The following is a 24928-nucleotide window of genomic DNA, read 5'->3' as shown; positions in this document are numbered from 1 at the left end:
GTTCCGGATTCCCGGTGGAACCCGTAAGGAACTTGGAACCGCTCACCCCTAACCGTGGCGACGAGAATAATGGAAGTGTTGCATAGAATGAATGAGCAAAAGTTAGGAATATAAAAAAGATACCTTCCTTTTTTTTTCTTTTGTGTAAGGAATTGAGTGTACATATAGTGGGTGGTTATTTAATATGTGTGAATTGGGTGATCGGAATTTACATGGGAGTTTTCTCTTTCGATGTACATGGATTATTCGGGGTTAAAATAATTTGGGTCCGAAAACTACGCTATCGCATGGGGGAACTATGGAAAACGGGATGGAAAAGGTCAGACAATTGGGTACTTACCCTTAAATATACAGAGTATTTCCTAAAACACATGAAACACATATGGGCAAGAACATGGTTGCCGTGGTTTGGAATGGGAAAAATATTTCAAAAAAGCCCTTAAAACTATTGCACCCGTGTCAATTCAATCGTAGATATTTAATTTGGCCAATTTGATCCTAAACATTTTAACAATTTGCCTATTGAATCATTTCGGCCAATTTCGGCCAAGACGACCGTCCTAAGTGACATGGTTAACATTGACATGAACAATTTTTTCATCGTTTTAGTATTTCTTTTGTCTTTCCATTGTTCTTTTCATTGTTGCTGGCGAGAATCACCAACGAGGCTTGCCAATCACTCACTAACCGAAGGTCTTGAGCAAGGCCTCCGTGACCATCGCTTAGATAGGCGAGGGCCTTTGCGCCCTCCTCTGTTGTCAATGTGGCCATGAAGACCCTAGGCAAGGGCCTTTGCGACCCCACCGATCGTAGATGAGGCCTTGGGAGCCGACAAGGGCTGCCAATGACCCTCACCAACAAATTGAAAAAACAAAGCAAAGAAAAAATAAAATGAAATACTCAAAAGACAAAAGAAATTACAAATTGTTCATGTCAACGTGGCCGTGCTACGAAGGATGCCTATCATCCTTGTCACCGATTCACAACCAAAATTGGCCGGAATAGCTCAATTGGCAAATTAAAGAAAAATTTAGGACTAAATTGGTCAAATTGAAATGTCTGAGTTTTAAACTTTTTTGGTAATTTCTGCGGAATAAATAAGAAGAGAACAAGGCTTAAACTCGTTTAGAAGAGGATTCTATTCACTTTATAACCAAATCCTCCGGATTATTACAAATCTTAACTTTCGCATAGATTTATCCAAATACCATTTGCAAAGTTGAGTGCTCCCGAAAAATCACTAGCGAATCGGGTATGCAAGTGGTCATTGCCAATGTTACAAACAAGTCAGACCCTACCAATTACCAACCCTAATCACCATTTTGCCTCTTTTAAGACACAGTGCCATCCTCGGACAGTACATTAGCGAGGGGCCCTATCCCATGTCAGAAATTGTACACTACCAGCAATGTGTCAATCCACAAGAGAGAAAACACACACTTCTACCAGAACCAAGTTGTCCAGATAAATAAATTTTTTGGGAAGATACCCCTCCATCACCCCCAATAACAGAATAAGATACCTAAAGATCCCAAAATCATAAATCATCACTAATATAACGATAGCCTAAAGCATATCCTTTGCCAATGCAAGACCCAAAGATGAAGCAAATCGTTTACAACTAGTAAATAGCTTCTAGTGATACAGAAAGAAAGAACAGACATAAAAAGTTCTTCCCCCAGAGTTGGATGTGGCAATTATTAATTACTGATTACCTGCAAATGACATGCAAGGTATGCAGCAACTCTAGACTATTAGCAGAAGGCAGCTCTCGGTGAGAAATTACTTCTGGCATCTCAAACAAACAAGATGAATTCTTCAGGGTATTCATAACAATAGCGGCATAATCAAGGGTTGAATGCTGAAAAGGCCACCAGCGAGTTGTTTCCTCCAAATCCAAACGAATTTGAAATGGCTGCAACAATAAATGCACAATTAACCTGAGATCTACCATTCAAACCGATGTCAATATCGTACCATATTCGGGTAATGACTCACCAGCATTCACTTCATGTTGCTGATTCTTGTTTGTAACAGTGTCAAACTCCACAGAGGTCTCGGGATTCTCCCGATGATGAGTTAAATGCCACAGACTCAAAGGTAACAGACCCCGGCCAGCTGCCTAACACTGTTCTACCGAAGCAAAGATCTTCTACAACATAGTTGATCACACAAGCAAAAATTTGTATGCATGAGACAGGAAGGAGAAGACTCCAATGAATAAGTTAACCAATGCTTAATATTACAAGTTACATTAGTCATTTGTCATTTGCTTCCTCATTAGAATAAGTTCTCATCCATAAACATGTATAAACTTTGCTTAAATATGTTTTTTGCCCCGCATTTAAATTCCTTTCGGCCACAACACTAATTACTTGAGGCTTCTTTTTTCACAAGCACTCTCTTTCCAGTTTTTACTAAGAGTTTGTCAGATTTCAGTGACATCTGCCAAACAAATTTAAGCTTAGTTTAGCGGGAATTTTCATGGGTCTCTTCATCCAATCATTCCATACACAATGAAGCCTAACAAGCACTCTCTTCCTAGTTCACAGCTTAGAGCTATTCAATAATAAGCATTAAGCATAAAGTACATACAAACTGGTTAATAGTGGGACATTGCCACCCCGTTGTGATGGCTTTCACCATTGCAATGGCTCCCAAGCCTCCAGCAGCTCCGAGACAGTGTCCAATCATAGACTGATACAATAGAATGCTGTTAGAACGCATCAACAGCTGAAAACAAAGGGTGAAGGACAGGAACATGTATCCACACACATGCATGCGTGTGGGGGCATGAGAGAGAGAGAGAGATTACCTAAGTTGCATTGATTTGAACTCTGAGGTATGCTTAAACACCATTTTTATGGCGTTAAATCTCAGCAGGTCCCCCAGCAAGAGCTGAAGTTGCATCTGCATTTACGCAGCTAACCTGAAGGATGAAGAACTTCTTCTATCAAGCGATCTCTGGCACCTAGTAGTATGATGCGCTCAATTTTCAAGAACAGATACGAAAACAGATGCTTTAGAAACTTTAGGCATTCCTTTAACCCAGGCAATCAGATTCTGCACCTCCAGTGTGATAGGCCCATAATAAAGATGTTATAGAAACTTTAGGCATTCCTTTAACCCTTTGGGAAAAAACTTTAGGCACTCCGTTAACCCAGGCATTCCTTTAATCCTTTGGGAGAAAACAAACAAACAACTTTAGGCATCTACCATTTAACATTGCTCTTTCTCAATTTCACATCCATTTGAACATCCAAAATAGTATCAGCATCTGCAAATATCTGGGCAGGAACAGAGTTGATGATTTTACAAACCTTCAACATACAAGTGGAAATGAAAACAGATGAATTAACAACCAGAACCAGCCTTATGCAAATTAGCTCCACGAAATTCATGCAGCAAAAGACACTAGAATCAGGTGCCATGGCAACCAGCATTCATGTGATGCAAATAAGCAATCCTAAGCTGATTGTTGATTCATTTCCAGTCATAAGCACTTGGTCAAAACCTTAATACTTCCCAGAAATCAGATCCAAAAGAATTCCACCTACCTAGATGCACGTCTGCCATTCCTTCATGACAAGTTAGAACCACGGAAAAGGAAAAGAGGAATGACAAGACAGAAGACATAATATAAATAGAATAAAGGAAGGGGGTTGAGTTACAGTGTATATACAAAAGCTTAAGAAAGCGGTTAAATTACAATGGATATGCTTCACCAAAAAAATTCCAGGAAGTCGAGTACTTAGGGGAGGAAGACATTTGATGAAGTCAGATTTTCAAGAGATGGAATTGTTATTCATATAGCTGCAGCACGAATCCTTCCCTCGGGGAAATGAAGATACCTGAATACAGACAGGATGCCTTGCTTGTAAGTTGGAGAGAGCAACAAGGAGAAAGTGTGTATTCAGGATGAACAAAAGGAATGGAGAACTCCTCTCTTGACCCACACCCTGGTAGGAATTCCTTTGTATAATCTTCTCAACGGAACAGAGGACAAATCACCTAAGAAGACTGATCCATATAAGGAAGGCTAGATGACTGCTTGCTCTCATCATATTCTGGATGGTGATCTTCCTAGTGCTCATGCCTACTCTATCTCTTATGCTTTTGATTTCAAAGTGGCAGTTATTGTTGAGGCAACAGCTATACAAAAGAACGGAACGAAAACGGAACTCTCAATTGTTTCCAATCTGCATCCACAATATCTGGTGTTGGCATCTTCCTAACTGCCTGAAGATGCATATGAAGATTTTCCTAATTCACTGAACAGCTATAGGAATGCTTCCGCGGCAGAGCACACAGTTGACTGATATTCCAATAAAGACGGACATCCTCAGGAATACATTGTATGTTAATGTTAAGGTGGTAAAAAAAAAATCATCCAGCAGCAGAAGAGGTGTACAAATAGATTTAGTGAAAGGGACTTCTGCTTGAATGCACAAGCACATGCAAAAACACAAATATAAGCACTTGCTGCTGCGCATACATTCAAAACCTCGAAATCTGCAATCACCTCCCAGAACATACAAAAAGATTAAGAAAAAAATGAGCCCAAAACATATGCATATGCACACGAGCGTATATGTGAAAAATGAAAAAGATGAAATGAATAAAAAAGTAAATTCATCAAAGAGCATACCCCATGGAAGCTGAAGGTTATCCTGCTATACAGATAGTCCTAGCCACTGAAGAGGTCGATACCAGCATATGGTGTATCCACTCACCTGGTTAAAGTACATTCAATCCATACTTCTCCTTTTGTACAATTCTGCCAAATACCTTTCAGCATCAACATGTTTCCCACGTTTTGAAAAGGTAAAACCGATATGGGAGAGGGTACTTTCACATGGAATGAATCCTTTCTCATCCATCTCAGTTAGTAGTCTTTTCGCCTCCGCCTTGTATGACCTTTTGGACACTTTATCCAGCCCCAGCTTATTGGAGAGCTGGCACCAACCACAAATTAGAATATCGTAGGTTGCAGAGTTAGGCGACACACCCCTCGCTTGCATCTCTTTCATCAGCTCTCTAGCCTGTTCCATTTTCCCCACCTGAGAAAAATCACTAATAAGCACATTATAAGTGCTGGTTTTTGGAACAAAGCCTTTAGTTATCATCTCACAATAGAGTCTCATGTACTCCTTTCTGTTTCCAACTTTACCATGGCCAGTAATCAACGTATTGTATGTCATAGCATCAGGAAGTAAGCCTTTTCTCTTCATTTCGCCGAATAATTCATCTGCTTCTCTCATTAAACCATCAGAAGTCAGACCACCCATAAGAGTATTATATGTCACACTATTTGGAGAAACCCCTTCAACCAACAACTGAGAGTATAAAGCAAAAGCTTTATTCAGATGGCTTCCCTTGCAATACCCAAGGATCAAAGCATTGTATGTAACTATATCACACGGGATCCCCTTTTTCCTCATATCTTCCAAAACCGAAGTGGCTCTCTTGGTCATCCCAAGCCTGCAAAATGTAATTATGAGATAGTTGCACACTGCCTGGTTGAGTTCAAGCCCCATTCCTAAAAGTCTCTCGTGCATTTGCAAAACTACATCGGCCCTCCTGCCTTTTGAGGATTCATCTAGCAAAGCCCTATACATAGTGAAGGTAGGGCATAAGCCGTGGATGCGCATCTTGTTGACCACGTAGATTGCTTTTTCTATCAGACCAGCTTCACAGAGTCCCTTCACGAGAATGTTATATGTGATCAGGTTCGGAGTTAACCCAGAGATCTCCATGTCATTCCAAAGTTCGAGAGCATTATCCAAGTTCCTTTTCTCAATACATGCTTTTATCACCGTATTGTATGTAGCATGGTCCGGAGTCAAACCAATCTCTCTCATTTCAGCAAACACAGGTTCCAGTTCATTTTTGCCAAGCTTCAAAAGACCTTTGATTAACACATTATATGCAACAACATCCAATCCAACATCTTTTTCCATCATTTCCTGAGAGAGCTTGAATGCATCTGACTCCTTCCCTACCTTGAACAAGCCATCCATCCAAGATGTATAATTCACTCGATCAAGCAATAGACCTCTAGATACAACATCTTTAAGGAGCTCTTCAGCTTCCTCCATCTTTCCTTCCCTTTTCAAGTTGTTCACAATAGCATCAACTACAAACTCATTTTCTTCCAAACCTCTTCTTTTCATTTCACTGTAAAGACCAAGAGCAACCTCTTGTCTACCTCCTTTAAAGAAGCCGTCAATTAGAGCAGCATAAGTATATATGTTTGGAAATATTTTTAGCCGATCCATCTTCGTCTTGATACTGACAGCTCCATCAAACATGCCTTTCTTAATGTAGCCGCATATAATGGAAGTATATGTCCTGATATTTGGTGCAATATTTTCATTCTCGAGCTTTTCTAGTGTCCGTTCTATTATATCCATATAGCCTAATTTGGACCAGTTGTTGATCAGTGCAGAATAGGTGATGTAATTAGGAACTAGACCGTCATTCATGATAGTCCTAAACAACTTCTCTGCCTCCTCGACATTTCCTAACTTAAAGAGTCCATCCATCAAAGAAGTATACACAACAACGTCAAAAACTATCCCACGAACTATCATTTGGCTCACAAGTGCAAGAGCATCTGCATATTTCCTATTTTTCAAATTAGAGTCAATCAAAGTAGTAAACACAATATGATTATGATCTATCCCCATATCCTCAATCTCCCCTAAGAGCACCCCTGCTTCGCTCAATCTACTGCATTTGCAGAGGCCATTAACGATCGAACCATAAGTAACAGCATCAGGCAAAAACCCACTCATGACCGCCTCCTCATACAAGGAGAATGCTTCATCGAGGCTCTTATTCTTACAGTACGAACTTATGAGTGTAGTGTACGTAATGAGGTTTGCTTGCAAATCCCCACAACCCTCTCCATCTTGTGTAGCACTAATCCTAGAAATTTCTTCAATAAGTCCGTTAGCCTTAACAAAATCACCAACTCTGCATAACCCATTGATCAAAGTATTATAACTAATAATATCGGCCAACAAACCCTGCCCTTTCATCGCATCCATTAACTCGAGTCCACAACTCACATCACCTCGTTTGCAATACCCACCAATTAAAATGTTCAGACCTATCACATCCCTGCTAATCCCCCCACTAACCAAATTTTCCGAGACCCATTCGGCATACTCTACCATCCCAATATCACAAAATCCCTTCACCAATATATTGCAAGTAAAAGAATCAAGACTAATTCCGCTCCTCACCATAGCCGAGCACAACCCAAAACCATCCCTCGCCAAACCTAGCCTACAGAATCCCCACATGACCGTATTATAAGTCACCGTATCAACATCCGCGTCGTTCCAAAGCAACCCAAGGGCCGAATTCACGTCCCCCGATTTGCAGAGAGCGTGGACCACCACATTCTTAGTGAAGATATTAGGAGCAACGCCGCAGTCGATCATCTCCGAGTAGAGAAGCCCTACGTGAGAGAGCAAACCGGAGGCATTGAACCCGTGGATGAGCCGGTTCCACGAGGCCAAGCCGGGAACGATCCCGCGGCTCCGCATCGAGGCGAAGGCGTCCACGGCTTTGGCGTACCTACCGCAGGTCAAGAAGAGGTGTATGAGGGTGCAGAAGAAGGAGGCGTAGAGGCGCGACTTGGAAGGCGGGATCATCGTGTAGTGACTGCGAATAAGCGGGACTGAGACGTTGCCGGAGGGACCGGGATTGGAGGGGGCCAAATGGCGGTTGTCGCGGCCGCGGAGGAGATTGGGCGGCGGAGGAGAGAGGGGAGAGGTGAAGCGACGAACGAGCAGGGTGTTGGATCGGTTTCTGAAGTGCCTCATCGCCATCGGAGAAGCGAGAGAATCGAAGCTGGAGATGTGGGAACAATTACGGAGGTTCCATCTTTTCTTCTGCTTCTACTCCCGGGACTGCTAGCTCAGTCAGAAGGAGTTCTCAACTCAGTCAAACGCGAAGGAGTTCTCCTCGATTTCGGACTTCCCCTCCAAAATGGGAGAACACGAAAATTGCCCGTAAGTATTTCGGGATTTAAAGAAATTAGAAATGTAAATTATATAGATGTTTCGGGTTAAATAAGAAAAGTAAGTGCGAGCGCTGCGAATTAGGGAAAAAAAAATCAAAAGTGAAATAATAGAAATCATTCAAGGAAAAAACCATCTTTCTTCAAAGAAATCCGATCCAATCAAAACTATGGTCAGATCAAAACAAAATGGAGCGTGTCCTTGCTCATCAGTAGGTCCGTTAAACGGGTAGATCAAGTCGGATTTGGATCGGTTTGGAAATGATCCGACCTAAATTGACTCGTTTAACTCGTTTTGACACAATTCCATGCAATAGAAATCTAATGTTTTTCGACGGAAAAAAAAAAACAAACCTAATAATCTATATCGACCCAACGCATACTCGACCTAACGCATATTACTCAAGTACTTCTATATTTAATCGACGTGAGAGTATGGATTGGGCAAGTGCCAAAGAGAATGAAGAAAGAATTTTAGAGTTGAGTTGGGTGTAAATAAATTGTAAACGTATTTACGACTCGTATTATTTTGGGTTTTATTATTTATGACTCATTTAATAAATATAATTGATACATATAATAACTCAACCCATCAAATACTTATTACAAACAGTGAAGGACATGAGAGTAAGATCACTTCTAAATTGTTAACGACCTTGTGTTAAAACACTCTCGACAAATTACTCGGATTTGACGTAAAAACCTCAGTTCCAAAGTTAAGTTTTGACTTGTCCATCGGAAAATCTAATGTTGTTTTATATATAGGAAAATTTCAAAAAGCCCATAACCATTTTTTAAAATAAACTTAAAATATTTCTTTTTTCAATAAAGAGCCGACCAGCCTTTTCACTTCTTTCGTCTTTTACCTTTTAAAAAAATTGTTTATTTTTTCCTTTCTCTTGTCTGCCATTTTCTCTCCACCCGTCCGCCGGTGGCCGTTGGCGGCCTGTCAGCCCAGGCGAGGGCCGGCACCGCCGCCGCCGACGAGGAAGGGCATCCCCCTGCCGGGCCTGACATTGAAACCATAGATAAACGCCAACTGCCCCCTCTACAGTGCCGGGATATTCCTCCTGCCAGAATCGCCATTCGTCCCTCTAATGGCGGTGAGGATACAACCGAGCCGACGAGGACACATCCCCACATCATCCTCAAAAATCCCGGCATAACAACCTCAACAACCTAAACAGCCACCACAGTAACCTCGAAGAACGACGATCAAAGATTCCGAAACAATCGCCCAGAAGAACCCGTTATCAGAGGATTGACGAGCGACGCGAGGGACTTCCTGCTGAAGCGATCGTACTCGTTTGGCTTCGTGAGGAGCTTGGCGTTGGAGAGGCTAGTTTTGGAGCCCGAGACGGCCTCGCCATGGAGGTACCGACGGGGAGGCATCAGAGGGTTCTGGAGCAACAGAATGTCGCCGTTCGGCTCCTTACCCAAGCCCAGGGTCTTCTTGTTCTGATACTACAAGGGGATGAAGTCGTGGTTCTTCAAGCGAAGAGGAGGAGAAGGCCTTCTTCCCGCTTTCAGAGTCGAGCATGAGGTTCTCGAGCGGTGCCAGCGGAGGTGGAGGATCGTTGCGGTGGAGCAAGCAGATCGCGAGCCCCATGTTCGCGAGGCCGACGAGGTTCTCGTCGAGCCGGCTGAGTTGCAGCGATCCCGAGCCCCTGCTCTCACCGGAGCAGTTCAACAGGAGGTAGGGGAACTAGGAAACTTCAAATTCATACCAGCCATTCCGGACGGAAGGGGTTCCAGTGGGGTTGGACACGTGAACAGAGGGGATGCGAGGCGGTGGGAAGTGCGCGGCAGGAGATGGACAGGGAAGTACGGGTGAAGTGGGAAATGGGGTTATCAGATGCTTTTAATGGACACAAAGAGAGATGAAAATGTAAAAAGACAACAATGCCCTGATCAAGCCCTTCATCGAAATAAAAAGAACACTTCAGACTCTTAATTGAAACAAGATCCACTTTAGGCCTTTATTTAAAAATATAAAGACATTTTAGGTCATTTTTTGAAATTTTCCCTTATAGCTAGCATTCGATTCACTTCGATACTTTTGTTCGGAGACTCGGTAGGAATAGCCATCTGTCGGATTTTCTTTTTCCTTCTTTGACGGGTGACCGTCATAGCGTCTCTGCACAACACAACTTCGCCGGTTGCCGTACTCCATATAAAGCCATTTTAGTTTAATGATGAGCAAAAGCCAATGTCCCAAATTGCCACAAAGAGACCTGTGAGATCCATTCAAAAGTCCTCAGATATCTTCTAATTCGGCAGTCTATACAGCAAAATAGAGGAGGGCAGAGAGGGGGAAAAAATACAAATGACAGATGAATTGGTTGATAAACGAATCAAAAGAATTAATGTAGTTTGTTGACCGAGGAGATTGGACGAGTGCCCTCGCACCGAGGATGAATTGAGAGCTAAAGTTTGACGAGGGAAATGGCGTTATCAAGAGAAGCTCAGTGTTTGCGTAGCAGTAGTTGAGTTATTAATAGGGCCTTCTTCTCTGAGATAAACAATAACCTGTCGGAAGTCCCTCGCAGTCTTGGACAACAATGCAGCTGCGACAGGCTTGCGACCTTGGTTCTTCTTGATCAAGAGGTTGAATAATTGTCACACCCATCATTCGTCAACTTCCGTGTTGAAAATGAAACTAGGGAATGCTGTAGTAACGTCCCTGAGGATGACCAAACAAAGAAATGCAAACTCAATGGAAGCGCAGGAAACAGAAAAATAGCAACCTAGGTAAGGTTGAAGTAAAGTAGGCATCAGGATATTCCCGTATTTAATCAAATTAATGAAAACCAAAACACTCGAAACATGTTTAGCATTGTTTACCGCAAATGGTGAAGAGTCATATGTTTCAGAAGCGTTGGGTGCCGAACAACAAAAGCCATCCACTCTGCTCTACTTATTTTGCCATCCTTGTCTATGTCAACATCTTCAAATGTCTACATAGTTCAAAGAGAAAGAAAAAGACATTCATGGAACCCAATGCTACACATAGGCATGCCAATATCAATCCTCAACAAAGTTTTCACCTTATCTATAATAGCTTCAATGGCTTCATCAGACACAGATAAACCTGATTCCTGTAAAGTGGCAACCACCATTTGCTTAACCTGAACAAGTGCATGCCATGCATTGCTAGCTAGCAGGTCAGTTTGAAGCACAAGCAGCCAAGAGACCTTAAGGTTAAGCATACAAGAAATTGAGAACATTATAATACTTGGTCTCCGAGATAGATAAAACAGCATGAACCTTCAGTCTGAACATATCAATTTAGATACTTACCTCGTCCCGTTCAATATAACCAGTCTGTCTCAAATCATACAACTTGAATGCAACTGCAAATGCCGGGTGGAATAGTTTTATCAACTATTGGGGCACATGGATACTGAACATAATGAACAAAATGCCAGCTGGATACTTACCGTTAATTTTGTCTTCCATAGGGGCACATGGATGGAAGACACTAAGTGCACGAACGAACTCCTCAAACTCTATAACACCATCCTTTCTTCTCATCAAAAAGATCAAAAACCTAAATTACAGACATTATCACGAAATAAATCCATTGAATTACATAATAATAGGAATAAGCAAGCAAAGTTATCAATGAGAGACTTGCTTGCCATTTTAAGGATAGTTAAGGATTTAAAGGACTACAAAAGTAAAGGACGGAAGCAAGCAGCAGCCCTCAGCAACTCGTGTTTCATGCAGATTAAGTCCAATAAAAAGTAACTTCCTGGGAATGGGGACCACTTCCTTTTGAGCAAAATAAATGAAATATATCCAGGAAACCCAAGTGCACCAAAGGCAGCTTAGAGTTTACACAACCAAGATGGGCTTCCTTGGCTACATTTACAGGAGGCATAAACAGTGTGAAGAGATGCCCAACAGAACAACTTCCTCAATTAGCTAACTAATGAACTATGAATTTGGTGAAACGACAAATGAAGGATGCCGTGGCAGTTGAAATCTACTGAGCTGAAGCAACACCAATTTAGGAGTACATGTTGGCTATTGACGGCACTAACCATTAAGTGCACAAAGTTGTCCCACTTTTATTTCATGACCAGAAAAAATGTGAGAGTTCAGAAAAAAAATTACCATTTTAGCGTTTCTCTTACACAAATACTATCAAAGTTAAAAAAGATTTCCATCGCATAATCCCTGGCCCTTCCCCTTGTCAAAATAGATACTGTTTATTTAGCATTTTCATGGCAATTTGCTCACGAGTACTCATTTTGCGCTCTATTTATGAAAGAACTCTTCAAGTCGACCTGAGTAATATTTCAATGAGGACAACATGATATGGCTCTGTCAAAAAAATCAATCCAATGGAAACCATGAATCTGATTGAGTGAAAATCTCCCCGATTGACATAAAAACAGAATTGGGAATTACCCTGTCTAGAAAAATATTCTTGCCCGCTGCTTTTCTAAATAGTGCCAGCTGCAGTTCTTCCTGTGAAATCGGCAAGTGAAATACTCTTAAAATGAAGCACTATAGGTGAGTAGATCAAACTCCAAGTTACACTTAGTCAACTTACATGATGCTTGTTAGAACAGTGATTGTATTTTAACTGATAATGGTGATTATATTGACTCGATGTTTTACTGACATAAACCTGAACTTCTTTGCACTTGCTCCTCGCAGACCAGAGACTACTCTTTCTTTAATTAGGCAATTCTCTTTGTAAATTCCGTAAGCAATTCGATAAGCGGCAACAAGTTAGAGGCCTAAGCTTATCAATCTCTGTGAACCAATTGTGCTCCCACTTCCACATACTCAACCATTTCCACAACTTACACGACTGCAACTCATCAAACGGCCTGATAAAGGAAAGCTCAATAAATGCTACATCACCTTGTGGATCAGGCCGTCGTCAATGATCGAGCTACTCAACTTCTTATACAGCTCAAGCAGGGCTTCGATCTCATTGACAGAAACTGCAGCAGAAAACCAAAACAACCGAATGGCGCTCAATCAGCTCAACGTTTTCGACTAATCCCTTGTCATGCAACGACAATAAAGGAACGGATGATGAGAGAGAGAGAGAGAGAGAGAGACATGGCGTGTTCTTAGCGATGCGGGAGAGTTCGTCGAAAGTGTAGCAGTGCCTCCGACGACGGTCGGAGTCGAAGCAGCGCGAGAATTTCACGACCACGGCCTCGAGTAAGCCGAGGAGCGGGATCGCCAACGCGCAAAGCCGCTCGCCGATCGTTAAAGAGCCCGGTCCCTTGTGGGAACCGCCGAATCGAACGCACACGGAAAACGTCATCAAAATCGAAAAACAACAGGAAAAGGGGAAAACAAAAAATCACACGCAAGAAGAGAAAAAAATAAGAAGGGAAGTAGGAAAACCGGTGTCATCACGTTTCGAGAGAGTACCAGAGCGCTGGTCGAGGAAGCCATGGCAGTTCAGATTTTGCAGAGGCTGCGTATCAGCGACGACGACGACGACGACGACGACGAGCTGCTCTGCAACGGTTCGGCTCCTGGCTTCGGCTCCGACCCCTGTGGTTGCTGCAGCAGCCGCAACTCGGAGCAGACGGAGGAGCCCCCAGGCGCGAGGCAGTCGCCAGTTCTCTCTCGTCTTTTCCAGCATTATCATTTCGTACAGCCTCTTCTTAGTCGTTTGGTTGTCCCCACTTTCCAAATAACGCTATATCGACTATCGAGCGCTGTCGTTTCGTAATTAATCTGAACGAAATTATTTAATCGGCTCCTTTTTTGAATTTCAGAATAAACAAGAGATGAATATATGAATATCGTATTTTAAAATTGGGGAAACGCGAATGATTGATTTGGTTCAAGCCAAAATAAGGCTACGTGTGGTACTCATTATGTTTCCGATTCTGATTAAAATGAATTTTTTTTATTATATTCCTGGATTAGTTTTAGAGAATCAGAACGCGTTTGATAACTATCCAAAATTTTTGTTCTTGAAATGAAAACGTGTTTGATAATTGCACAAAATTTTTATTTCGAAAAACGGTTTCTCTTCCTAATTTTTTTCATTTAAGTCAAATAACTATATAGTTACTTTGTAAAATTTCATCCTAAATTGAAGACTAATTTCCAATGCACACTAAAATAATTTAAAATACATTTTTTTTAGCATGTCATAAACGAAACACAAATTTTAATACATGACGTTCGAAGTTCGATTGAAACATGAGAGTTCCCTATATTAAGAACTCTTCATTTATCATTTTAGCTTCTATCCTAAATGTTAGCGGGTGTTTGTTTTAATCCCTATGTTGGATGCCCTCATCTACTGCAATAATTTTTGTAGAAGAGTGAAATCTATGAAATTTAGGTCCAAATTTATGAAAATGATGTCAAACTAGCATAATTTAAGCTTCTTCTACTTTTAGGGATTTTTTAAATTTTTTGTGATTTTTTAAATTCGAATTTTTTTTATATTTATATTTATATTTTATTTTTATTAGGTTAAGGGAAAAGTGATGAGAGAATTAAAAGGGAAAAGTGAGATATGTGAGACTTTATTATGTTTTATGATTCTTAAAAGTGATTCTTTTTTTCAAAATCAATTTTTTTTTTCGGAATTTTGCTCTAAAATTGATTTTGATTTTCTAAAATCAATTCCGAAAATAGAATCTAGATCAGAATCAGAATCATTTACGTTAGCAAACAAGATTCTCTTTTTTTTTTTTGTTTTAGGGAAAATGCAATTAAAGAAATAGAATGGTTCTCCTACATATCTTAACTCGATCCTCAGGAGCAACGACGAGTATCTCAACCTCATCCGAGCAGGTGGGCCATACGACCCCGTATTTGAAGACTGGGTCCACGACCACGACTCCATACAAAACTTGTCAAGTCATCATTGCGTGCTATCCTCCTGATTTTTAATCATGATGATGTGCCCATTCCGTTCGAAAATGAAAAAATAAAAATTAAAAAAAAAATCGAATTGTTTATTTGGGGTGGTCCCCACACTTTGGAGATAATTATTGACGAGCAAACAAAACCAAAAGTAGAATTAAGATGACGTGGCAATTGGGATAAAAGGCTTTTTTTTTTCTTCAGGTTTTGAATTTTTTTTTTTAACTCCCTTAAATAGAATGTGATGATTATGGATTTTTTTTTTTACCTTTTTTGTCGACTAAGGAGATATGGAGGTGAGTAGGACGGATATGGATGAGTTCCGCTGTCAGCATCCCACTTGGGGGCGTGGGTGTTACGCGTTGTTGAAAAAGATTAAAGAACAAGGATGATTCACGTAAACCCCATGATTTCCATCGACATTAATTAGGGAAAAATTCAAATAAAGATTTGAAGTAACCTCATATTCTTAAAAATTAACCTCCCCCCAAAAAAAAAAATTATATTCTTAAAAAATAATTTAAAGTGAATTTTAATTCAAATAAATGCTTAAAAATGCTATAACGGTATATAATGAGGGCATAACCTCAATATTTCGATCGATCAAGCGTATTTTCGTCCAAAGATAATTTTAATTATAAATTTTTTGTTCCTTTTTCTCTTTTTTCTTTCTTTTTTCCTTTGTTGCGGCACCGAGGGCTCAACGACCCTTGCCGGCCCTCCGAGCAAGGAAATGCAAGCCCTTGCCGACCACTAGCAAGGTCGTAGCCCTTGTCGGCGTCGGCAAGGGCCACGACCCTAGTCCTCTTCGGGCATTAGCTAGTGGCTGCCCGGCAAAAAGAAAAACAAAATAAACATAGAGAGAGAGAGAGAGGGATGAAAAATAAAAAGACAAAAATGCCATTGGCTCGCCACGCGACGTTAAATCCTTCTTTGAGGCTAATATGGTCGCTTTAAATCCTTATTTAAAATAATTTTCACTTTGAACTCTCTTTTGAGAAAATGAGTACACATTTGTGTCCTTATTTGAAATTTTCTCCCCTTATTTTGCAATAGATGATTAATTTGATATTATTCTTTTGAACATGATGACTTGTATCGCTTGAGATAATTATTGATTAGTCAATGACAAATATGTTCATTATCGATAATAATTAAGATTTAAATATTTTCGTGGATAGTAAAGACATTATCCGTTCCTTCATTTTAGTAAAACTATTCAAGCGGCAAATCCTTTTCTCCAATTACGAACTTTGTGCAGGAACTAGGAATCGCCAGCAGTTCATTCTCTTTCGACCAACAAAAAGAATAGTTCATTCTCCTCCCTGCCCGACTCAGAAACCGAGCATAGGCCAAGACGTCGTAGACGAGCAAGGCCGACGTAGAACTACCCACTCAAGCCGAAAATTTTATACCTTTTCAACTACAAATCTAATGAGTTCAACTTATCTGCCAACGACAAAATTTGTAAATTTTCATTGAAAACGGAACTTTTAAAAGAGATTGCACTTATTGAAATGATACCTATTGAACCGGTTGAGGATTGCGAAACTTTTTATGGGAATTTTTATATTCGTCTTTGGTTTTCATTAGAAGTAGTTTCTCAAGTGCCATAACTTTTAAAGTCGATTGTCCCGGTGTTCATCCCCTAAAATAAGATGATGAAGTCACTAGACAAATTGTGATTTCAAACTAGACTTCTCTTTTCAATTGATATAATGTCTCCGACCAAAAGAAATATAATGCAATGTCTGTTTTTCGCTATGTGGACCAACATGCCAAGGAAAGCAAAAGAGAAGGAGGTAAGGGCCCAAATTGAAGCCTTTGTAGGTAGGGGTCACTGTCCAATAGCCCAACAAAATAGTGACTACCATACAAGGTTGTTGTTTGGCTAGACCTAACACTTAGAGGGGGTGAATATGTGTTTGTGATCAAACTTTAAAAATTAATGCGGAAGTGAGATAAACAAGTTTGATAGGAGCAAAAGCAATTAACAGAACCATGCAATGCCTCTACTAAACGGTTGATAGAGGCAAGTGAAGAGTAGAAGACAATGCACAAGAAATTATAGTGGTTCGGCTTTTGATAAGCTTACATCCATTCTCTCACACTAATAGCTTACCGGCTGGATTCTACTAAGGAATCAAATAAAAGATTACAGAAAGTTTGATCGCCACAAGCACTTCCACAAAAGCGAGTACTGCCTCTATTGAGATTGTCTCACTATACACACTTGACTCTATATACACCTCCTACAAGATTTCAAATAAACGTTGTCACGACCTAAAAATCAAGTTTTTAGGCTAATGGATTATCAAGCTAATTATCTAATTAACTTAACTCGGACTCTCCCAAGTCCATACCAAATCACAACTTACGGTTCACTATTTAACAAGCAAATGATTTGACTTGGAGTCGCCACTAATCATAGGCTAATTAGACACCTAAATTAAGTATCAAGAGAAATACTTTATTTTTATGAACCAGAGGTTCATTGAGTTCGGGAACTTGGTTACGCTAATATTTCTATTAATGCATTTTCGGTACCTTTCATTTCAATGAAAATTATATGAGTCAACAACTTTTGAGGATTGTGATTTAAAGTTCCAAACGATGTACTTATTTTTTTTATTTAAATGAATGATGCAATGCATGAATGTGATTGTATTCTAAGAGCACAATTATTCCAATGACATGATAGATAATGACTACTCCTAGCATGATATGGATGCATAACGAATTTTTTTAGTTTTTGAATCTAAAAAAAAAATGTAAAACAACATAAATTCTAACCTACATGTCATGCAAAAATGACATGAATTTAATCTAAATGACATGTGATATTAGACTAAACTAGACGATTTAAAAAACCTAAATGGCATACAAATGCAAAATGGCATCATTGCCAAGCTAATACTACATGCACTAAATAATATGACAAAATGACATGTCGATCTATATGATATGACAGACTTTAATGACACCGCAAAACTATATGACACGGCGAATCAATGCAACGTGAAAATGATATAACGGTCATGCGACTAAACCTACATGACATGCATATATAAAAGAATGAATTCAGTCTATATGAATAGAATGTTCCAAACTATATGCAACTACATGAGTGAAACATTTTTTTGGTAATTTTTTTTTATGAATTTTCTAAATAAAAAATTGATGAAAATCCGATATGAGTCGGTTAAAGATTATCTTAAAAGATTCTGAAATTAAATTTTCATTAAATCCCATAATTTTTAGAAAAATCTTTTTAGCCCTTTATTCGCATGTGCATGTTTGGAAAGTGATGCAATTTCCAACAGATTTATAGATTGATTCAAATGTGTTTGATTTACTACCAAAAACTAATGAGATAGGAAATCTAGGAAATCCTATCTTACTAAGAGAAATTAGAGGTGACAAGCCAAAACACATCAAAAATAATGCATGATCTTTTGAAAATATTTTCCAATTTGAATTAGATGACGGATTGGATCAAAGAATCAAATCTTGTCGTTAAACCCCCGTGCCATCGAGACAAATCTAAGGGTCAAGATTAGTTCGAATATGCACTTTGTCAATAGGGAATCACTCCTTTAATTCGAATCGGTTTTTCTAAGTCTAATAAAATAAGCAAAGCTCTAAAACATTTAAAATAGGTAGCTAGAATAAATCAAACTTGAACATATTCGAAAGCCACGCGAATTCAAAATTAGGAAATAAAATCAAGCAAAATTAATACTTACCGATCGAGTTGCCGCCGATATTGTTTACTTTCGAACTCGGTTGACCGGGACAACTCACGGATCACGCTCGCCAAAGGGACTAGCTGAACAAAGACAGTGAAGGACTTCGCGGCTGACTTTGGGGGTGCTTATAGTGGACACTGGTAGTAGCTCCGCAAATGTGTTGCGGCGGCGTCGGCGAACTCCTTGGTAACCAGAGGCAATGATGGCGTCGGACAACGACGATGAGGATGAGAGGTCGTGGTCGTGATGGTTCACTGAGTTAGCACGCGAATTTCGCAGCGTTGGTGATTGTGATCAGGACTCGGGGTTACTATGGATGATTTGGAGATAGGGCGGCCTGGAAGATGAGGGAAAGCACTCAAGGGTTGACTGATTCGTTTTTCCTTCACGACAAAACAGGGACTCCGATAATAAAAAAAAACTCTCAAACGGTGGAGCTCTGGAAAATTCCAATGGCCTCTGTCCCGTGTGTGTTTTTTTGTCAGTCAAAATTCTGACGTGAATTGTGAATGAAGGACCCGTGGACTCTCTCTCCCTCCCTCTCCATCCTTTTTTTTGCCCAATTAGGTGTCAAAAAGCGGCCGCCCGACCCGACCCGGCCCGGCTTAAAAATTAGGCATATTCTCGGGCCGGGCCTCGGTACTGTTCCGAGTAAGGCTCGGCCCGAATCTGCCCAAAAGTAAAAGGAAGACCCGCTCGAGCCTATGACCTAGCCACTTGTCTTGAAGGACTGAGGAGGAGGTGCCGGCGTCAATGACCTCATCTTTCTCCCTCAACTTCTCACTTGGCTTCTCACTTTTTCTGCTCCCTTTGGTACCGCCACGCCCCCTTTTCTCCTCTCTTCACACTGGATGAAGCCCACCCCCCTCTCTTTTTATAGACGACATGCATGTGCCCTTTCTAAGCGGTGGGAGAATTGATTTTTATTTTTATTTTTAAAAAAACAACCCCGTTGAAATCTCCATTCTTTGTTATTTTACACCTTCCTTTCGTTTCCCCTGCAGATATGGACGCGTGAATATCTTTAAGCGTATGTGCTCATCTTCCTTTTTTTTATATATATATTTATTTATATATATATCACACCAGAAATATAGATTTTCGTCATTCGAACCCCAGAAACCATCGGCTATGTGATGAAAAAAAAATCGAAACAATATATTGTTGAGATTTTCGATAAAAAATTTAGGCCGTTAAGAAAATAATAGACTTCTCTAAATTGTCTTTCTCCGCGCACTTGGTCCAATTCCTTTTACCTCGCCCGTCGTCGGTCCAATGCATCCATATGAACCTAGTAAACTATTAATGCAGATGCTCCTAATATCTATATGCAATTTAAATGATTTTTTTTTTTTTTTAGGGAGCGAGATCTGTCCCTAATTTTTTATGCTCAAAATTTAGGTGTCAACAAAAGCGTAAATAAACAATTATGAATAAGTAAACCTCTCTTGATCTCTCTTCTTTGAACTTAGTGCTCTTTATATACTCCTCGTCTTCCAAGCTAGAACCACTTCGATGATCAATCTCAAAAACTAGCCATTGGTTGATTGATGAATAAAGATCACGAGCCGTTGAAGTGAAAATGATCAGAGGTTTGAGAGGATTTGTTCGCCTATATAATCAAATTAGAATCCTTAAATTAAGCTATTATCAAAGGAAATTATCTATGAATGATTGTGTCTCACGAGGAAAGTTATGAGAATATCTTTTTGATTGTCAATCAATCAATTTAACTTATAAACGGAATTCTAACTAGATAATTAACCATTAGTGAGGGAAATTTGTCCTACTAAATAAATAAGAGTAATATTGCATAAACACTAAGGATTAATATGAATATTGAAATATATCTCCCATAGAATCTCATATGACATTGCCTCTATTGTGAAACCCGCTTTTATCAAAATAAAAGCGTTGAGCTCATTATGTATAAAAGGCATAGGAATATATCTATAATAAATTCTCAAAGTATAAATCAAATTCTTTTTAACAAAGTATACGAGTTTTGTTTCCTTCATAATCATTTATAATTTCCCAACAAAGTTCTCTGTCATGGAAATCCAGATCGTGGAATCATTTCAATTTCAAAACTCTCGTATGGGTTCTATAGATGAAAAAACAGAGAATGGATAAGTGTATTCAAAATCTCGAAACTCGTCGGGAAGGTGCAATTGAGCCCTAAGACTTATGAGAAGTGCAATCAAATCTTAAAATTTGTCAAATCAATGAACTTCTTCTAGTAACTCCATTCAACTTGGCTAATGAAAAATATTGACGTTATCTTTTTATTACTACTTTCTATTTCCTATTTGGTGATTGCATTGATAAAACGACGTTGATTTGATCTAAATTTAATATTTTATTAGAAATAAAAATAGTTATATTAAAAAATAAGATATTTTTAGAAATACAGAACCCAAAAAAAAAAAAAGGAAGGAAACCAGGGCCTTGGATGCCCTGCCCGTTTTGACTTCCTTCCTCTTTTTCTTAATTTTTTAGTTTAATTTTAAAAAATTTCAGATTAAAAAAATCATGTTTAGATCTAAACGACGTTGTTTTAGCATTATACTTATTGTTTTAGGTAGTCGACGCCACATAGGAGAGAAAAAAATAGTAAAAAAAAGTAATCATATCGGTTTTTAGATTAGCCAAGTTGGACGGAGTTAATGGAAAAACTTAATTGCATTTTTATACTTTCAAGACATATTTTAAGATTTTCAGCGTATTTATTTCCAAGAAAAAAAATGAAGTAGAAAAAAATGATTTTTGCAAAAGAAATGTGAATTGCACGAGTCTTTTTTTTTGGGGGGAGGGGGTGGGGTATAGATACATAACCGACCTTATATTTTTTCGAAAGCGTAAAAATATGTTAATAAAGTAGGCGGCCTTGAGTTCGAATTTCGGGTTACCCGCAAGATGAATGCCAAATTCGGCCCATGCCCATCCCACAACACTATTCAAATTTCAAATCGCAACCTATCAACCTGTACGGGATGGGGGCAAGGTATCTTACAAGACTCGACCCACTAGTATCCCTTTGCGGTGGTGATTTGTCAAGCCCAAGCAGTTGACTTAATCGGGGAAGATCGAAGCACTTCAACTAACCACAATAGATAGATAACACAAAAAAAGGGTAAGAAATTCTAGCTTTAAATTTCTAATCACGAATTACTATTCTAACTCTCTCAAATCGTGCAATCGAATTCGGCTCCACCCACCTCTATAAATTGTTGAACGGGACAGATTGAGAGAAGTGCCTTGCATGCAAAGAATACGCACACACATATATACAATGTGATCTTGACTACTTGTCGGTGAATCCAATCGATCCAAATGACACGACCTCCCCTACCCGAGTATTTCCCTCAATGACCCGAGAAATTAGCGTCCTCGGGGCTTGACTCTGGACAAGAGCATTTTACTCTTGCCAATTACAAACAGGATCGTTCCGAGCCGATTCTTTTGGATTTGCCTTTTTCATCGACTCCGGTAGATTCTCGGGCGACATCCGTACCCAATTGAGCTTGTAAATTCTTCCCACACATAAAGCAAATTACAAATGAGGAAGTGTAATAACAAGCAAAAGTCATAGCAATCCACTTGTGCCAAGATTCGATGCTTACTAAGTTAGTCCGAAATTGGATTAGCATGACAAGATAGAAACCGTACCTTTTAGGAAAATCACAAGAGGGTGGAGCCAACAAGCGGAGAGACTCGCGGGTGGATTCCACCGACCCTCTCATTCTCCGGACGTTTCCATTTCCACGAGCGAGAGATTTAGCATCACGGAATCGCATCGTTGATTGGGAAGAAAACGTCGACGCCCAGTCTGGCTCGCAAGCGGTTAAGTGCCTACGTTCCAAGCACTAACCCACCAAAGCGAGAGGGTCTTTCAGTGTCTTGTTGGCCATAACAAGCTTGCGACACGATAGCTACCAATAATTGGGGAAATCATCACTTCCGCGCGTCCCTAAAGGGCCAAATGACAAGTAGAAAGAGCGCGAATCTCAGTCACTCGCCACATGCGATGATGGGCAAAAGCCGGACTCCGATGGGGCATTCCTTTTCGCGTCGTTGATGTCCAAGAGCTCCATGTGGGCATGTCTAACTTCATCTTGTTTTTCCCCAATTTTCTCTCGAAAGGCCGAAACGATCAGTCAAATCTTCTCGGGGCGCCCCGTGATGATGCAATTAGCACCGGGATTGCCGCAGGAGCGGGTCGAATACGGAACGAGAAGTCATAATGTTCGCAGGCCGAAGTTATTGGGTTATTTTCGTTGGCGTGATGGCGTGCGCTCAGCTCCAAGCCAACTTTACTTGTCTATGTCTTTTCTATTTTTTTCTTTTCACGTAAACGAGGGCGCAGATATGGAGGCCCGACTATAATAAAGTTCGTTAGAACATACTCCACAAACTCTACGAATTGATTGAGACTTCCGGTTTTAAGATCATAAATTTGACCTTGCATGCAGTTCGTAGGGTTTGAACATGCAACCTCTAATTCAGGAGTTAGAAATCTCCCGACATTCGAAGTCGCCCTACCAACCCAGGGATCAAAGGAATTTGCCTCCTCTATGCATGTCTTTGGATGGCTTTTCCAAAGAAGCAAACTTCTTGAGTTGATCACAATGCATTTCATGTTCCTAATTTCGTATTTGCAAGTACAGGTCTAGAGTTCTTCAAGAAAATGCAGTCAAGACCTAAATTTTCTATATAACTCGGTGGAGTCCTAAAAGTTATTTCAATTACTGCGACCAAGAATTTCAATTAATTCCGTTCATTTTGACCGATCCATGCTGGGGTTTGGCTCGAAGTGGGTCCCAATATTACCACAAATGGGGGAAGAATAGACATGGGGGTGTACTTGGAGCCCATGCACCTCACACCCACCTTATAAAAACCCCGCCTCTGCCACATTCGCTCCATTGACCACCTCCCACGTCCTCCTCCAATCCCTCGCCCTCCCCCAATCCCTCGCCCTCCCCCAATCCTCTTCTTTCTCTGCTTCTTCGACCTCCGATCAGTCGCCGGCAATCGCAAAAACCCTAGCCCAACTCAAAAGATGACCACGTACGGCACAATCCCGACCTCCTCCGCCTCCTCGGCGCCGGCCAACCTCGAGTTCATCTCCCGCGCGAAGGAGCGGATCAAGTCCGGCCTCGCCGAGCGCCGCCCGTGGAAGCTCATGCTCGACATCCGCTCCCTCAGGCTCCCCTCCAGCTTCCCCGACGCCCTCTCCAGAGTGCGGACCAACCTCTCCTTCTTCCGCACCAACTACGCCATGGTCTTCCTCTTCATCCTCTTCCTCAGCCTCCTCTGGCACCCGATCTCGCTCATCGTCTTCATCGTCATGATGGCCGCGTGGCTCTTCCTCTACTTCCTCCGGGACGAGCCCCTCGCGGTGTTCGGCCGCACGATCGACGACCGCGTGGTCCTGGCCGTGATGTCGGTGCTGACGATCGTGTTCCTGCTGCTGACGCACGCGACGGTGAACATCCTGGTGGCGATCCTGATCGGGGCCGTCGTGGTGGTGCTGCACGCGGCGATGAGGAAGACGGACGACCTGTCCGCGGACGAGGAAGCCGCGGGGACGCGTGGGTTGATGGGGAGCGTCGGATCTCCGTCTTCGTGACCCTTTGGACTGTTAGTTGTGACTTAAATTTTTTGGTTTTTTCCCTCTATTTCTTTCCTTTTACCCAGATTCTCCATCTATTTGTAATTTGTTTCCTTTTTTTTTTTTCCAAATTGGAGTGGGTTGGACTTGGTTTTTGTATAACAGAGGGTCGATTGTTCATCTTCTTCGAATTCTATCATTTTAGCTCTTGCCTGGGAAGTTTCCAATGTCGGCATTTCAGATTTTGTGTATTATTAGTTTAGGCACTTTTGTAGTCGTGCTTGTACACACCTCGATAGTTAGATGTGCGACAACGGCCGGGATTTTACTAACCAATCTTTCATGTCAAGTACGCGATTATAAAATTAACATTACTTATACCCGGCCAAGATGTATTTATGAAGTTGATCTGAAAATTGATTCGATTGCAATGTGAATGTGGACTTAAATGTATCGGCCGCGTTTCATTATTTCCGGGACCGATCAATTACATCGTCTTAGAGGCTGAAGGAGCCCCCGTTCAAGAAAAGGTCCTTTTATTGAGAAAGGGCCCCCATTTTGACAGACGTGGACACAATTCATCCACCGACTTAACCTAAATAATTGAATCGGTACACTGATACTTAACATTGCAAGATTTTGATGGACCATGGAACTTTTATGGTGGGA

At 40.6% G+C, this 24928-nt stretch overlaps 2 protein-coding genes and 1 pseudogene across 12 annotated transcripts; 1 reads left to right on the top strand and 2 right to left on the bottom strand.

The window, feature by feature from the left end:
- Positions 1 to 1531: 1531 nt before the first annotated feature.
- On the bottom strand, positions 1532 to 7932 carry LOC115737567 (pentatricopeptide repeat-containing protein At5g14770, mitochondrial). 11 transcript variants are annotated; one of them, XM_048274000.1, is made up of 6 exons: positions 4649 to 7932; positions 3672 to 4083; positions 3070 to 3178; positions 2816 to 2910; positions 1999 to 2697; positions 1532 to 1915 (listed from the first exon to the last, which is right to left on the bottom strand). In XM_048274000.1, exon 1 carries the CDS (start codon positions 7839 to 7841, stop codon positions 4749 to 4751), a length of 3093 nt encoding a protein of 1030 aa, XP_048129957.1. In that variant the 5' UTR covers positions 7842 to 7932; the 3' UTR covers positions 1532 to 1915; positions 1999 to 2697; positions 2816 to 2910; positions 3070 to 3178; positions 3672 to 4083; positions 4649 to 4748. The 11 variants fall into 11 exon arrangements, with proteins under 11 accessions (XP_048129957.1, XP_048129956.1, XP_048129961.1 ...); XM_048273999.1 differs by lacking the exon at positions 3070 to 3178 and having other exon boundaries at positions 1999 to 2152; positions 2596 to 2697; XM_048274004.1 differs by lacking the exon at positions 3070 to 3178 and having other exon boundaries at positions 1999 to 2149; positions 2596 to 2697.
- Positions 7933 to 10202: 2270 nt separating this feature from the next.
- On the bottom strand, positions 10203 to 13679 carry LOC115737572 (annotated as a pseudogene).
- A 9910-nt stretch (positions 13680 to 23589) lies between these two features.
- On the top strand, positions 23590 to 24423 carry LOC115737573 (PRA1 family protein F2-like). The gene has a single exon (XM_030669759.2). The coding sequence runs from the start codon at positions 23708 to 23710 to the stop codon at positions 24275 to 24277; it is 570 nt and encodes a 189-aa protein (XP_030525619.1). The 5' UTR covers positions 23590 to 23707; the 3' UTR covers positions 24278 to 24423.
- The last annotated feature ends 505 nt before the right edge of the window (positions 24424 to 24928 follow it).

Source organism: Rhodamnia argentea, chromosome 2 (genome assembly GCF_020921035.1).
Source record: "Rhodamnia argentea isolate NSW1041297 chromosome 2, ASM2092103v1, whole genome shotgun sequence".
NCBI classification, from domain to species: Eukaryota; Viridiplantae; Streptophyta; class Magnoliopsida; order Myrtales; family Myrtaceae; genus Rhodamnia; species Rhodamnia argentea.
This window is presented reverse-complemented; position numbering and strand designations above follow the sequence as displayed.